The sequence below is a fragment of the Rutilus rutilus genome, assembly GCF_951802725.1.
Source record: "Rutilus rutilus genome assembly, chromosome: 11".
Lineage (NCBI taxonomy): Eukaryota > Metazoa > Chordata > Actinopteri > Cypriniformes > Leuciscidae > Rutilus > Rutilus rutilus.
This window is the reverse complement of record NC_140216.1, coordinates 10,459,533-10,476,561: the sequence shown is the minus strand read 5'-3', so window position 1 is coordinate 10,476,561 and position 17,029 is coordinate 10,459,533. Positions and strand designations below refer to the sequence as shown.

At 39.8% G+C, this 17,029-nt stretch overlaps 1 protein-coding gene across 4 annotated transcripts in view; it reads right to left on the bottom strand.

Moving 5' to 3' along the window:
* Positions 1-3,496: 3,496 nt before the first annotated feature.
* The window catches only part of trit1 (tRNA isopentenyltransferase 1), a 50,387-nt gene continuing 36,854 nt past the window's right edge, over positions 3,497-17,029 (bottom strand). For 3 of the 4 annotated variants that reach the window (XM_084423282.1, XM_084423283.1, XM_084423284.1), the window contains exons 6-9: positions 16,059-16,136; positions 5,154-5,263; positions 4,785-4,902; positions 3,497-4,693 (exon numbers count right to left, since the gene is read on the bottom strand). In XM_084423282.1, the coding sequence (XP_084279408.1) occupies positions 4,566-4,693; positions 4,785-4,902; positions 5,154-5,263; positions 16,059-16,136 (434 nt within the window). In that variant the 3' untranslated portion in view covers positions 3,497-4,565. Of the gene's footprint in view, positions 4,694-4,784; positions 4,903-5,023; positions 5,073-5,153; positions 5,264-16,058; positions 16,137-17,029 lie in introns of all 4 variants that reach the window. The other variant, XR_014629166.1, reaches the window with a different exon arrangement.

Genomic DNA, 17,029 nt, shown 5'->3' with positions numbered 1-17,029 from the left:
GTGTTTATAATCACGCTCTTGCAAACTATTCTAACTCAAATTTCAGGGAAAATGTTTTTTAAATAAAGACTGAATGGGTTGTCGGAACGCTAGTGACTGTGACATTGATTGAAGTCATGCGACTATGGTGTAGATTGTTCATAGCCTACGTTTAGCTTTTTAATTCTGCCAGTTGCATTTAGGCTTCATAAAAGTTGTGTTCATTTGTGAACATTATCATAATGAACAAAATGTGTAAGAATCAAACTTTTGTTGGTCAGAGCTTATTTTCTGCAATAATCCAAAACCCATTGGAAAAATATTGGGTTTTTAAATCGAGACAACCTTGATGATACCAACTTTTGGGTTGGCCTACAAAAATGCATAATCACTGTAGTGCTCTACTAACAACTTGGCCAAAATTAGGTACTTTAAAAGAGCCTTAGTGTTAGTAGCATACTTATAATGCCTTAAAATGCTGCCTAGGTAGGAAGCTCACTAGGGCTGTCTTTAGAGGATGCATAACTAGGTAGGAAGGCACCAAGGCAAGTCCAAATCCAATGTTAGCTTCGCTTCCTGATCCTGAGATGCCTTCATCTAATCGATCTTTAAAGGCAGCACAGATGTATCCTTCCCTACCATTGATATCCCACAATCCTGTGCTTTCCATTCTGTGCCAGCTAAAAAATAAAGATGGCATCTGAAAGTAGCGGTTGGTAGTCAGTTCATGTGTAAATGTACGTTTTTGATGTGATTTCTAGCCAGAAATTACTATAGTAGTAATTAAATATTTGCTTAGTTATCAACAAAGCTTGCTCTAATTTGCTGTAGATTATTAAACCGTTATGCTGCCTCAGCCTGTCCGAAATCAGTTCGTGAGGAACCTTGGTGCGCAAACGCTGCCTACGAAGTCATTGCCTGGTAAGGCAGCAAGGCAAGTTTTCAGGCACAGCCAGTGTTTTGGAAACAGATCACACCAGAAAGCAGTACGTGTTCACAAACCCTTTTTCGTTCTGCGTTGAAATCAGGATATTCAAACTATTCAGATGTAATTGCACATACATAAAGTACACACCTGCCATTAACAACTACGGAGTTATAGTAGAGAATGACAAACAAACATTCTTGACGGCGCCCACGTCTCTGAACGCACACAGATACGGTTCACTGTCAAGTCACAGTACAACAAGGTTAAAAGGTATGTTATCAGTGTTCCGGTTTATGCAATACATTATATACCTTAACTGACACTAATTCTGAGGAAAGACGGTGAGCTTGAAGCGCAGTCTGCCGCATGGCTATTCCTAACTCCAACACAAACCTGACCTCTGGGTAAGGACTGGGTGTACAGACTGTTCCACTGCACTCTGGAACAACATGATTCATTCTCTAGTCTACGCTATCATTACTGCAAGAAAAAGAAAATGAGAGACAGAGACAGATAGTGGAGGGAAAACGAGAAAAGCTGAGAGAGAAGAGAATATGAAGACATGACCTCCCCATTTAAGCTGATATTCAGGTAATGAAGGGGAAAGGTAAGAGGAGAGGGGGGGTATCAGAGAAAGTGAAGGAGAGAGCGAGATAAGACGATGAAAGGAAACCGAATCATGCATGTCGGTTGGGTTTCGAAGGCTACCGAACCTTGATAGGGGGCCAGCGGAGGGAATGGACTGTGTCTAACCATGACCCTTATTCACTTCACACAGACACATGGCCCTCACCAACACAGGGCACTACACACATAGGCTGAATCCCAATTCTTATACTTGCAAAGTACAAACTAATACACACTAACTTTTTTTTTTTTAAACAAACATGCACTATATTGATCAAAAGTGATAGTGAAGACATTAATAATGTTACAAAAGATTCTATTTATTTCATGGTTTCCAGAAAAATATTAAGCCGCACAATTGTTTTCAAAATTGATAAGAATTTTAATTTCTGAAATCATGTGACACATTGGCAACAGATGGCATATACACGACAAATACTTTACACAATATTTACAGGCAAACCACAAAGGGCAAGATATTAAGTAATATGGATATTATGTGACTTGGGGTTCAGCCTTAGGATTCAGTGCACACTTTCACAGTTCTAAGTAATCATGACTTTCTATGTGTATTTGAAATGGGCTAGTGGAGATCTAAACACTACTGAAAATAACAGGATAATTGAGCAAACATACTTGACCCAATTCTCCAGTTCTCAGCGTGGCTTAACTTGGACTATTTAAACATTACATCAGCTGGTTTTCTTTTATTCAAGATTCAGTAGTTGGGAGGGAGAGAGTGGGGAAAAAGGAGAATCAAGCCAACAGCAGTATAAACTGGCTAATCATCCCAGTGAGAAGTAAACAAATATTCTTGCATAACGAACAAACTGCACTGAAGATCAAAAGCAAGCTAGGAGTTGAACAAACATTAAAAGCGTTGTAGGAAAGTGTTGCTCACAAATGTATCATTAAAAAAAATAAAGTTACTAAAATATACTGATTCTTTTAGTTGTAAACCCACATGACTCAAGAAAAATGTTGAAGACTGTGCTGGTCGCTCTTTTCCATGCGATTGCATTTGAATGGGGAATGAACCATAAACATGATCCAATGATACTAGACACAAAGTTATCACGGTGAATTCTTGAAATGTAGAACAAAAGTCACATTAACCACATTTTAGAAAGCTTTTGTATCCGCGTTCAAACACTGAAAACTGAATGACCAGAACATTCTTAATACCACTCCTTTTGCATTTCACAAGGCAAGCATCTCAACAACAGAAAAATCAAACAGTTTGGCACAACATAAGGATGAGTAAAATAATGCAAAATGTCTTTAAAGGGAGTGGTCAGACTAGTAAAAGTAGCTAAGTTGTAAGATTTTATGAGGTAAACAGTCAGATGACATGCAAGGTCAACAAACACCAGCTGTCTGCCGTTTGCCTTAGTTCTTTTTCCATTCACTTTCATCCTTGAGAACTCCCTGATCTAAATGCGCTGTTATCCGTCAAGAGGAAGCTCAGCTGACCCACTAAGACTTTCCCGCCAAGCCTTGAACTCTCGCAAAGCTAAAATAAAACTCGCATTCTCACACACACAAGGATGAGAGGCTGCCTGTCACACCCCTTATACCGGAATCACCGGCACCCGCTCAGTCCAAATCAGTGACCCAAATCAGTGCAAATGTGGGACAGCCACTTACAGGCACTGTGTAAACACTCTCCCTTCCCGCTATTGTATGTGATGTATATTTAGCCTGAAAAGGGAGGCTAATGAGTGTTATGTTGTGAACTTGAACTGAAAACGAAATGCCACACTGGAGCACATTGACATGGAGCAATGATCAAATGAGAGGGAGAAAGAAAAAAATAGGTAGCTTGTGGCTCCCAGCCAAGGATTATGAAATCGTGCACCGGTATGAGCATGTATTGTTGGCTCATCGCCCCAAGCAACCCTGATGATTTCATGCTAAAACTTTTCCAACTCATTTGATTAGATAAACACAAACCTGTTCAGATGAGTCATATAATTTATAATAATAAAGCACTTTAATTACATTTACATAATTTATGCACTGCAGTTATAGATCATTCTGTAAAAGTCTTGAAATAAAAACACTCAAACCAAAAGGCAAATGCAGCGGAGTCTTAAAATGTGAACTAAGGATTAATTGCAATTTATAAACCTCATGATGTTCCAAACTCATTCTTTCCTCCATGGTACTCAATAGTAGATATTTTGAAGAATGGTCATGCTGCTCTTTTCCATACACGCTCCAGAAGAAAACATAAAAGGTAACCCATACGACTCAGGCTATATTCCAAGTTTTCTGGTTGCCGTATTATATAATATATTCATTGTATGGATATGAGCGGTGTTTACATTCCTCAAAATGTCTCGTTTTGTGTTCCATGAAAGAATGAATGGGTTTGGAAAGGCATATGAGTGAGTAAAAAAAGTGTTTGATTGGACGTTGTGGCACCAGGATACCTGAGGAAAGAAGGTCCACGTAAGCTTAAAGTCATAGTTATGTGCTGACCCGAACCGATCAGACGATTATATAAATATAAGACTTCCAAATAAAGTCCAGCATCAGATTTAATAATGAAAAAATAACCTATGTTCTTGATCAGCAGGGAAAAATGTGATCCAGTAATCCAACATCAGCAGTGATGTATTTTGAGTTCAGTCAGAACAGCCAAAGAGGTTAGAACAGCTCACCGCAGCGTGGTTTAAAGGAGCACCAGTCATGGTCAGATGTGGTTAAAAAGTGCACCACACAGACAAAACAGCAGCGGGGAAGACATCTGTCCAGTGCAAGAATCCAAATCCAGACATTAGCCGTAACCCCTGGTCTGTGGCAGATGGGAAAAACCATCAATCCGGGTGTCTAAACATCACAGACCCTGAAGTGTGTCCTGCTACTCCACAGGGAATGTTGAGGTATCACTGCAGCTCACTGCAAACCAATGAATCTGAAAGCACATTCTTATATTGATCTGAAAAATACATTACGAGCCCTTCATTTCTTTGGTCCATCTGTGAGCTTGACCCCAATAAGCCCCATCAGAGCCGTTAGGTGGGTGCTATAGTACAGGTACCTGCCTGTCAATGACATTTTTATGTTCGGTAGGGTTTGTGTCCTGATCTGAGGCTTGCTCGGCTTTTCTCCTCTTGCGGACTTGATAAAGATGGTTTTTGGACTTCTGGTGTGCTGGAGGTCAGGACAGTTCAAATATTAACATCAATAGTCTTCTTGTAAGATGTTTGAGAATGCACTGGTTTTCAAGTTTGCAGAAACTTACCCGTCCATTCCAAGTCGCCGATGATCACCTTTTCGCACAGATCGCACATGTGATGACTCCGTTTGTTGCGAGACTCCACACCCTCAGCTCTGATTGGCTGTGTGGATGGCTGCTCTCCCTGGAATGGTTTCAAAAGTAGATATGTGTGGGGATTAGTAATTGGCCTAAAAAAATCTTTAGAAATGATGATACATAATAACCTAATGATAACTAAAAAATAAAGATGAAAAAATAAACACCTCCAAAAATCACTGACAGGAAACAAACGATTATGCAGAACCACCACGGCTAGGTTCACAAGACAAAATCGTGATCAGAGTGGTGTAAAAGGAGACATTATTTGTAAACAAGAAAGGAAACAAGTCCAACCTTTTGGAGGCAGTCCAGGATCTCTAGAGCAGGTGTAAGTACAGTAGTCTCCCAATTGGTCACATCTGTCACATCCAGACCGTAAACAGGAGGCACATTGCTAGAAGGTCCTGAAGATTTTGAAGATAAATTGACAAAAGATGACACTGATGAAATGTATTTTGATTAAACTTGCAGAATAATTATGGTGCAATGAAATGGTGTGAACACAGTGAACTCAGTTAATGTTACACCTTAGGCTAATTATTAAATTACTTTCCTTAACTTTCAGCTCGAGTCCATTGGGAAAAACAATGACCACGATTTGCTACTTGCTAATTAGGTATAGGCTCATTATAGAGAGCATATGATTGGGCAAAACATCTGTTCAGTGCAACATACTGATCTATATTTTTGGTCCATTTTCCTGGAAGAGAAAGACAAAAAAATTGTATCTGCTAAAATTTAATTTAGTCTAAGTGAATTTAGTCAATGTATCCTTTTACGATGAAACAGAAGTAGTGAAAGATCTTTTCTTCTGTATTGTGACGCATACGAATATAACGAATGATCAAACAAGGGGGGTTTTGGTTCTATCCAGTTGTTTGAATTTTGAGAGGTGGGCATTACACTCAAAAGTAAATGAGAACTTGCAGTCGATGACTAAAAGTCCAATTTCATTTAACAATTTTCAATTAACGATTAAAAATTAAGGACAAGAGGGTGGAACGGTGGGGTACTCCGTATGGAGTGAAACGGGGAGTGCCTGCAGCAGCCTGAATCTGCTGAATCACTGCTGCTCGATAATCTCCAACTGCATTCTGACACTGTCAGCAGAGACAACCTCACTCTGCCTCCCTCAACGCTATTGATCCATGCACAATACAGCAGACATGCACAGATAATGAGAGGCTCATACGTTAAACACATGCAGAGTAAAAAAAAAAAAAAAAAAAAAAAAACACACACACACACACACACACACACACATACCATACACACTCAGACTGCAGGAAAGATTAGGGTGTTCTGGTCACAAAAAAAGGATCGACAGGGTATATTATTCTGGTCCCCAGGTATTATTATAGCACATTTCTTCTCATGATCTGAGGCATCATTCATGTCTACAGAGCAAACGGTGTGGGACAAGTTAGGTCCCGAAGTTCAATATATAGGGTTGTGGCCTGTTCAAATAACCCAACCTAATGCTTGGCTTAGTGAGAAACACTTTGTGTTTAGAACTTGTTAAAAAACACTGAACAGGCTTTCTGAAACTTACTTTACTTCACATGCATTTGAGATAAAAAAAATTTAAAAAACACATGCCTTTGAGATAAAGTCATACATTGCAAGTGGTAAAAATCACACTTGGCCGCCTGGAACACAGAGACACTCTAATTTTAAAAATCTGTCTACCAGCAATGAACAACTCATCTATGTCTTACAATGAGAGGCCATGACCTGCTGTCATGCTTTACTCAAATCCTCCCACTTCCTTATATAACACAGACACATTATCTACATCAATTATAGGTTAAACTGCTTAAAACAGGAAGAGAAATGATATAAGAAAGCATAAAAAAAGTTCCATTAGCGACATCTCTTTTCTCTGATCTTGAAGGATATCACACACAACTGTGACCATATCATTTTAAGCCAGTATAAAAAAAATAAAATAAAAAAAAACTGTAAATCTGTTTGGATTAATACTGAAAATCAATAATATGACATTCAATGTGCAGTACAGTTGTGGCGCCATTAAAAAAAAGAAAAAGACACTTACTACCATGGTATAAGTAAAAAAAAAAACATGGTATTATCATGGTAAAATGGGTATTACCATGGTGCATTGCAGTTTAAAAAAATTAAAATTAAAATAAATCTTCATTATTTTTTTAAACTGCAATGCACCATGGTAATACCCATTTTACCATGATAATACCATGTTTTTTTACCCTAAAAATCATTGAATTCAGGTGTTCCAATCACTTCCATGGCCACAGTTGTATAAAATCAAGCGCCTAGGCATGCAGACTGCTTCTAAAAAACATTTGTGAAAGAATGAGTCACTCTAAGGAGCACAGTGAATTCAAGCGTGGTACCGTGATACGTTGCCATCTGTGCAATAAGTCCATTTGTGAAATTTCCTCACTACTAAATATTCCAGTCAACTGTTAGTGCTATTATAACAAAGTGGAAGCAACTGGGAACAACAGCAACTCAGCCACGAAGTGGTAGGCCACGTAAAATCACAGAGCTGGGTCAGAGTATGCGGGGGCGCACAGTGTGCAGAAGTCGCCGACTTTCTGCAGAGTCAATAGCTACAGACCTCCAAACATCGTGTGGCCTTCAGCTAAGCTCAAGAACAGTGCATAGAGAGCTTCATGGAATTGGTTTCCATGGCCGAGCAGCTGCATTCAAGCCTTACATCACCAAGTGCAACGTAAAGCGCCGGATGCAGTGGCGTAAAGCTCTAGAGCAGTGGAGACGTGTTCTCTGGAGTGACAAATCACACTTTTCTGTCTGGCAATCCGATGGACGAGTCTGGGTTTGGTGGTTGCCAGGAGAACGGTACTTGCCTGACTGCATTGTGCCAAGTGTAAAGTTTGGTAGAGGGGGGATTATGGTGTGGGGTTGTTTTTCAGGGGTTGGGCGTGGTCCTTTAGTTCCAGTGAAATGAACTCTTAATACTTCAGCATACCAAGACATTTTGGACAATTTCATTCTCCCAAATTTGTGGGAACAGTTTGGGGATTGCCCCTTCCTTTTCCAACATGACTGAGCACCAGTGCACAAAGCAAGGTCCATAAAGACATGGATGAACGAGTTTGGTGTGGAGGAACTTGACTGGCCCGAACAGTCCTGGCCTCAACCCGATAGAACACTTTTGGGATGAGTTAGAGCGGAGACTGCACGTCCAACATCAGTGCCTGACCTCACTAATGCGCTTTAGGAGAATGGTCAAAAATTCCCATAAACACACTCCTAAACCTTGTGTAAAGCCTTCCCAGAAGAGTTGAAGCTGTTATTAGCTGCAAAGGGTGGGCCAACTCCATATTAAACCCTATGGATTAAGAATGGGATGTCATTAAAGTTCATGTGCATGTAAATGCAGACGTATATTAGTTAATAGTATTCTTTATACTCAAATATACTTCTACAGCATTGATCTTAATGTTTATTTCAACAACTACAAATACATAATTAAAACAAAAAAGTAATTACTGCTACATTACTCCAGCAAAAAAGTAAACAGTGGTGCATCTCTAGTCTTTTAATTTGAGAAAATAACTTGACTCAATGCAATTTGATTTGATCCAAGGCCCTGTTATTGGTTTTAAGGTATTAAGATGCATTTTTGTCAATCCGTTCACAAGTGGACAGCGTTAAATACACGTGTAAACGGGGGCTTTAACGTTTTGAGCTTGTCCACTTTCGACCACTTCCAGAGGTAATCAAAAACGCATTTGACCAGATTGTTTTCATAGTGCAAACATTCATGTGATCTAATGCATTAGAACAACCACAAAAAAAATACCTACTGACCTAATGTGTAAACTATGTGAAGCGTGCTAGCCAGATGAGATTTAAACTTTGTAGGCTGAAGAAAGACCCAAGTTTAATGTGAATAAGAAAAACGTACCAAGCACAATGTTCTCTCTAATTTCTAACACGCACTCACTTTCGGCGTGTTTTTGCTGCTATCAGAGAAGAAACGAAAGCTGCTGCTCTCTGTGTGTTTTTCCGTCATCTCTGGTCGTGTTCATATGTAAATTGTGCAAGCTTATTTCGTCCATTAGATTGAAAGATCTGAAAAAGCCCCATAGATTTACCCACCCATAGACCCTCCCCTCAAAGAAAACAGGACAGAAGTGGTTGAAAATGAATAAAAGACACCAGGTGTAAACAGGCCCTAAGAAAGCTAACTGGGGTCAGTGAAGTGTGACTATGATCAGCTGCAGTGGTTGGGCTCATGGAGGCATAATTAAATCATAATGTAGACGTAAGCAGTCAAGATTTTCCTGTTGTGATAACCAGTTTCGAAGAGGCATCTTTCTGGCATGATATTTTTCAAACAGCCTCTATTTTCAAACACTTGTCTATTTGAACTATCAAACTACTTTGAAATGGCTTGGCATCCTATACTTACAAATGTTTGTTTTTCTTTAAAGGGCACCTATTATGCAAAATTCACTTTTACATGGTGTTTGAACATAAATGTGTGTTGGCAGTGTGTGAGCAAAACCACCCTAGAATGATAAAAATCCACCCAGTGGTTTTCAATCGGTGCAATGTGACGTAGAATTGCGCAAGCCCCTCCCACGACTCCTTGATTGACACTGCTGTTTGAGCATAGACCCGCCCTGAGTGAGCTGGACACAGAGTCCGCCATTGTTCGAAGCTGGAGCAGCTGTAGACAAGAATGTCTCCTAAGCGATTGAGGTGTGCTGTTGTTGGATGTAAGAATGAACATAGCAGTCTTCATTTACTCTCGTTGTTACTCGAGGATGGATCTGTACTGTTTGTGATCCAGCTTACAGTCTCCAGAGCGACAGGACTAACGTTACTGACAACGGCAGAAATGAAAGTGAGAGCGCGCACTTTATGACAGCTCATCGAGTCATTTTACGGATATAAGGTTTACCAGTTTTTAGCACCCACTGAAAAGGTGTGTATATATTTGTCTACTGTTAGTTGTAACGAGTGTTTTGTGTACTTCGCTGTGTATGTTGTTGATAATGAAAGGGAGACTTTAATACGCACTTCTTATACTGTGTTTATTCAGGTCTTACAGTGATTCTCTGGAGTAAAACTAACGCTCATCTTTTGTGTGATGTACAATAAACTTCACTGAACTCATCAGTATAACGTTATTTTGGTCATCATTCGGACGGGGTTTGCTACAGCAGGCTTGTATTAATAGTGGATAAAAGCAGATGACAAATAAGTTATAACCATAATTAAACTACACTATACCTGTTCTATCTCATACAGCATATATTCTCTGGCTCTGTGGGCATTATTGTCCGACTCCGAGTCGAAATGAACACCGCAACTGGGAGTTTCTGTTCTGATATTATCAGATGAGATTGTCCTGACTGAAGCGCGAGCTCGCGAGGCTCCGCCCCCTGGGCCGTGCAGCAGCAGTTAATTTGCATTTAAAGGGCACACACTAAAACAGCGCGTTTTTCTGAGCCCCCCAAAAATGACAATTTAAACATGCTGTAAAAAATTATCTGTTAGGTATTTTGAGCTAAAACTTCACATACATACTCTGGGGACATCAGAGATTTATTTTACATCTTGTGAAAAGAGTCATAATAGGTGCCCTTTAAGGTAATGTTAGTAAAACTGACAAACACGAACTGAATATGCAAGAGCCCGTTTATTATTTATTACTGCAGAATTGCACAATGGTTCTGACAAAAACTATTTGAGCTTTTTGTGATAAAGAAGGAACCTGACAAATTCAATAAAAAAAAAATTATTTCAAAACTGCCACCTATAATTGCTAGTATAATTTTTGATGTGTGAAGCCCTCTTTTTTAAAAGTAACAGAATTTAGAGGAGCCAACACTTCACAAGGACACTGCTGACAATATCACCACCAACCCTCACACCTGTTTGCCTGAGGCAAATGTTACGCAAGTCCAGAACTGTCACAAAGAGAATGTCCTTAAACACTTCTTTAAAACAAGAAAAAAGCTATTAGTAAAAAAACACTATGCAAAAAACTTAATTTGCATAAAATGCAAAGTACATTACCACTGAAAATTGTTTGTAACCGTAGTTAAATGTTTATCACTGAAAATAAAATTCTTTGTCAAACAGTTACTCCACGACTGGCAAAAAGGAACAGAGTGTTCTTAATTTAACCCTTGGCCAACCACTGGAATGTCTCCAAATGCAGTTTAGTTCCTTATCTAGATGACACCAATAAGTATTACATAATCCAGAAAAACAACAACAGCACCCAGAATATTAAACACACTAATAGGCATTTAAAAATCTGAATGGTTATCAAATAGTAAAATGTTTCATTACAAAAACAAAAACAAAATAATAATAATAATAATAATAATAATAATAATAATAACAACATTGAATTATTGAAATTAATACATAAATAGTACATTCCTTCAATTTCAACTGATTATTTTTTTTTTGTTTCTAACAAAACCTTTTCATCAAAAAGTTCATCAAAAATTTTTTCGATGCTACCAAGACAAATCCAGGTTATAAATAAATATAAACTTATAAACTAACCATCATTTTATTTAATCATTAAAAGCATTTTATGATAGTCTAGTGAGCATTATATTTAATGAAATGTATTACAATGATGATTTAAATAAATATAATTCAATATCAAATACCTGCTGTCAAATTTGATACATTTATTGAAACATTTTTTAAATTAGTATATGCACTATTAAATAGACACTGCTGCTTTGCAACTAAATATTCATTTTGAAATTTAAAATAAAAATATAAAATCCATTAATTTATCACACTCAGCAAAGATATCTCAGCAAACCTGAAAGAATTCATTATTTTAACAATGTCTTAGAAAGCTATGCATTAAATGAGATGCATACAGCTTTTGCATTGTTTTGCATTGGCACCAATTGCACAGGTGTTCCTGCACACAAGAGACCCAGCGTCCCACTTAGCTGATGTAAAGCATCTCTTTACCTCAAACTAAACCTTGTTGCATCTTGCTTGCCGTCGCTCCTAATCAAAGACCGTTCTGCAGTCTTTATGTCCGCTTTTGTGCTTATCAGAAAAGAGCGGCAGCAGGTGGGCCTGCACAGAGACACCTGGCCTACCTGAGCCATGTGGGGAGTGGAGGGCTTTTTTTGTACCTCTCTCTGGGGTATAGAAATTAGAGGGAACGGGTCAACGATGGCCATCTGGGGGTAAACAGATGCTGAACGAAGGGCTTTCCCCCACCCAAAATTCAAATCTCAGTGAAATCTAAGTCAAGTAATCTTGCCAGACCTGAATGGTGGAAAAGACGAGAGAACAAGGGTTTTCTAACCACTTAGATCTCAAATGTCTACCTAAATGAGGCGGTACCTCTGCAGCACACCCACGGCAGACAGCCGTGCGGCTGCTGCCTTTTGAGATGTGAAAAGACCCCTCGCTGACCAACTGGCAGATCTTTTCCAGAGTCTCCAAAGACATGGGCATCAGGAAACACACTGAGCAGTCACACCTGCTGCTGTTTGTGTGATAAGAGGGCCTAGGTCAAGAAAAGATGTGGATATGGATGTCGGCACAGGACACCAGCTGTAATGTTGGACAGCTGTAGGACTAATCATCAGACATCCAGCTGTAGGTTGTGAACACCAGGTCAACACCTCAACAGCTGTTTTTAACTCCTTTTACACCTTAATTTAGTTTACATTTGCTTATACATTACGTGGCCATCTTCAGCTAAATCTTCCACCGTATGCCATTCACAAGCTCATCAACACACGTTCATGTATAATCAACCATGGACAAAGGTCCATATGCAAACGGATGGCATCCGTATTCTTGCGGGAATGCATTTAGGGAGTGTGGGGCGTGTCCCGAGGTATGTGTGTAAGGGGACACTTTTCTATGTCGCACCTGTCGCGCATCCCACTCAGGTTTCCCCTATCGTTGACAAAAGGCAAGAGACTGTTACTTAGTGCTCACATTGCCTCCATGAGCTGTCGACTGAACTGTTGTCACGGTTACCCCCCAAGCTACTCTCCCTAGGGAAGCGGAAACGGAGCTCAGGTTCACCCTAATCCTGAATTCAGCTGTCAACAGTAGGGTTCAAACCAGCACAGCTCGACAAGGTAGCAGACTGACTATTAGAGCTGGCTATTGGCTGCAAATTAATTGATTTTAATAAGGGAGAAACACCACAATAACTTTTCTTTCAAACAATTTTTGACTGCTCTGAAGGTGATGCTCCCTTCACAGCTGTCAGCTTGGGGCAACAAGACCAATATACCGAACTGGCTTATTCATATCAGCTCAGAGTTTGTTTCAATTTACAAACAAACCCACTAATTGAAAAAGGAAAGAGGAGATGTTGATCGCCCCATAGAGGCCAGGAGGACAATGAACGCAAGTTTGCCCTCAATGAACCCACGTTTGCCCTCAATGAACCCACAGTCCTTATCCTCAAGAGGCCTCACCATAAACTCCAACCTCCTGCCACCTTCTGAATTCCTATCAGTACTCTAATGCCTGCAGGATTAGACCGGTCAGCTGAGGGCCCCATGAGGCACTAGGATGCGTGGGGTGTGGAGGGAGGGATCAGTTAGGCTACTGACAGGCAGCCACGGGAGCTTAACCAGACCAAAATCAGGTCAGAGCCCAGCAAATGGTGGGAGAGAGGTGGGGATGGATGCAAGGGGTTTAGTTGTGATGACTTGAGACCCACTGGCCTGGTGAACCTGAAGTAAGGCAACAAGAGGTGACCCAAGAATTTAAATGTTTCTTAGAAACCATTAGTGTAGTACTCAAGTTTGTCTCAAGTCCTAGTCTAAGACCATAATTTCAGGAGCATTCGAACTAATGAGCATTAGGACTCCAATGAGCTGGTCTCTACTAGTCAAAGAAAATATGGTCTTGGACTTGAGTACTACAATACTGGCTAACAGAGCTGTTGAAAATGTAGAGAGAGAAATCTAGCCTGCTACTTATCTAATTATTTTCTTAAATAATTAGGATGGCAAAAGGCTTGGTATACCGCATGGACAGAGCTGAAACTTGCCACGCTGCAGGACTGATCACTGATCAAAGCACCAGGAACCATCTGGTGAAGAAAAATACTTTATAAGAACATGACCTAAAGGCTCCTTCTTGCAGAACTCAGGAGAAGATTCTTCAGTAACTAAAATCAGGACAAAAAGACCATAGAGGAAGGCCACATTCACAGACATCTCACCTAATGCCAGCTGCCCTCGTGTGTAGGGTTCAGCCGCAAATGGTGGGACACAAAACTACTCTTAATAAGAGCTAGCCACTGTCTCTGCCTAATCTCATTAGGGCTAACAGGATTGCTGGTAGTCTCCACAGGGATGGGGAGCAAGGGATAATCCAGGCCAGGGTTTTCAGAAACAGGGGTCAGAATCCAAAGGGAATGCCCAAATAATGTTGGGAAGAATGGTAGAGGCGGTGAAGGCCAAGGACTTCCAAGGTAAAGTGGAAATCAAAGGTAAATCCAAGACATTAGTTTGGTCAGTGTTGAGGTGCTTACAGGAAGTAGAACAGGAAAGAGGAGTGGAAGACATGAAGATGATGCATGTGACAAAACACATATGTAAACTTGAAAAAAGCATGTTCCAATGAACATTGTCATCTCATGTCATTCCAAACCCATATGACTTCCATGGAAATAATTTTTCTTTCCAAATTTTTTTTTAAAGAATATCCTGGCCACTCTTTTCAACAAAATGAAAAAATATTTAAATTATTTTGAAGACATTTGATAGAGCTTTGCATGAAGAACAGACCAAAATGTAAATCGTATTTCACTGAAAGTTCTTGACATCCAAGCTAGCTTGCGGTGTTCACGAAAGTACGTTAGAGAAGTAGCAACCTCTGATTTGTGAACCAATTATTCCAAATGGTATGAACGATTTGTTCACAAATTGGACTGTAAAAGTTCTTGAGTTTAAATCATGCATGCCAATATGTTGGGTGACAAAATTATTTCATTAAGGATTATTTATGGATGAATTATTCCTTTAAAGCTTGTACACACAGGATATGATTGCACGTTATCTGTGCGTTTTTTTGGGGGGGCTTTTTTTTACATTTTGGGTCTAGGCCTATGCATTAGATAGACTGCTGCATCGCATATCACTTCATAAGCATCAAGTTAAAATTAGTTCAACTTTAAAAAACACTTCTTTGAGACCCTCTGTGTTCTGTTTTTGTCCCACTCCTTGTAGTTGTTCTGTACGCAAAATACACGTCCTGTGTGAACGCCCCCTGTGCCACGCACATGCACAAATTCCTTTTAACTTTATAACTTTTATTATGCAACAAACTAACATTATTCACTTCTACACCCTCCATTGTTATGAAGTGTCCTTTACCTCCTTTCTCTTAATAAACTTCACACACTGATGTCACCAGCACAAACATACACACAGCTGTTTAACCACTGAAGTGCTTGCTGATTCGGCTGTTGTCTGTTAGGAAGTAAAAGTACAAACTGTTCAGACTGACCGTGTCTTGAAACACCCAAACTTTACGAGCATTTGATCTTTTATCAACCCAAGGCCAGTAAATACTGAACCCTGAGCCTTGGAATTTTGAGGCTGTCTGTGAGGGAGGGGTAGCCTTCAAACACACACACAGTATTTCTCCATGACTGTTTGTGTGTTTAATGGTCTGTGTGAAGTCCATCTCGTTAAAACCAGCTGTGATTACCTGACCATTAGACCGTGCTGAAAGAAAACGAAAAAGAGACACACAGCTACAGTAACCTCTGGGGGCGACCAATATACAACAGCCAATATACAACAGACAAGCCACGAGTGAAGCCAATATTTAATGTCCAGCAATGAATTCAGAATTGAGATGAGTGAACTGAACACTAATGGTGGATGCACTTCCCTTGTGATTCAAATTGAAGTCAGTGGCTGCAATGCACTCTGAACTTATGCAGCTGCAGTGTTGCGGAGCATCTAGCAGCAGAGACTGTACCTCACAGACAATTAAACCCTCAAACAAGAGACAGGATGGAAAGGGGAGGCCGACAAACTCACGTTAAAGGGAAACTTTTCATGCAATGTCGCCATGAATTTATTACAGGGAAAATATGGCTAGAACAATCTGTGGTTTGGTGTCTTATGGGCATCAAATAAGCTGCCTTCTGAATTTGAACCATGCACAACACCAAGGAAAGAGTGTGTATTCAGCGAGACTTACTCTTGAGGAATCGGTTGCGGACCCATTTGTTCTGTTTTCGGGCATAGCGGCGAGTCACCTGCTTGAGAGACTCGACTCCTGTGAGAGAAAGAAATAAGATCAATATATGACAGCCACACCAAGTACTGTGTTAGATGTTTGTGGGAGACAACACGTAAAAAAAAAAAAAAAGTAATGCGTAATAGGTTTACCAACTCAATTTAAAGTGCTTAATAGCAAAGCATAGAGGACAAGGAGAAGAGGAAGAGGCAGTTCCATTAAAAATCTCAGCCACCCCACCCCCTCTCAATTCACTTCCTCTTCAGTATATCCTCTTACCACTGGTGCCACAGCATATCGGGCTGTCTGTGTACTAAGGCTACACAATTTAGTCAAATTTATTTATTCCTTCGACAAATATTAGTATTTGAAATGTTATATTAAACGTACAGTATGGAATTTTTCACCGCTAGGGGTCGCTAACCTCTTACAATAATAAAGGCGTAGTTTGATGACGCAACATTTGCTAAGAATTATGGATCTTGTCGTCAACGTCAAGCCGACCGATCTAATAATGTTTATGGATGAGTGCATACATCGATGTTTTTATCATGACTGTGATATGAAGCAGGTCGGGATTGCTAAGAGACAGCTATCAGCTCCACACGCGACGCGAGTCCCGCGGCTATAAAAGGAATAAGGACATTTCATTCTACCGAACTACACGCAAGTGCAGAATTACGACTCACAGGTCAGTTTATTAAGACAAATTGGTACTATGCGGTTATCCGGACCACACGTGTAAACCGACTTTACGTGTGGTCACATGTGGTCCGGATAACCGTATGTGTTAGTTTGTCTGTATGAGACTAGCAGTAAGCTAGATCAACATTAGAATAACATACAGATCATATTCTAACATTTTATCATTGTTGAACTATATAACATTGATTCGTTTTATGTAAATGTGCTCACCTGTTTAATAAAGTACA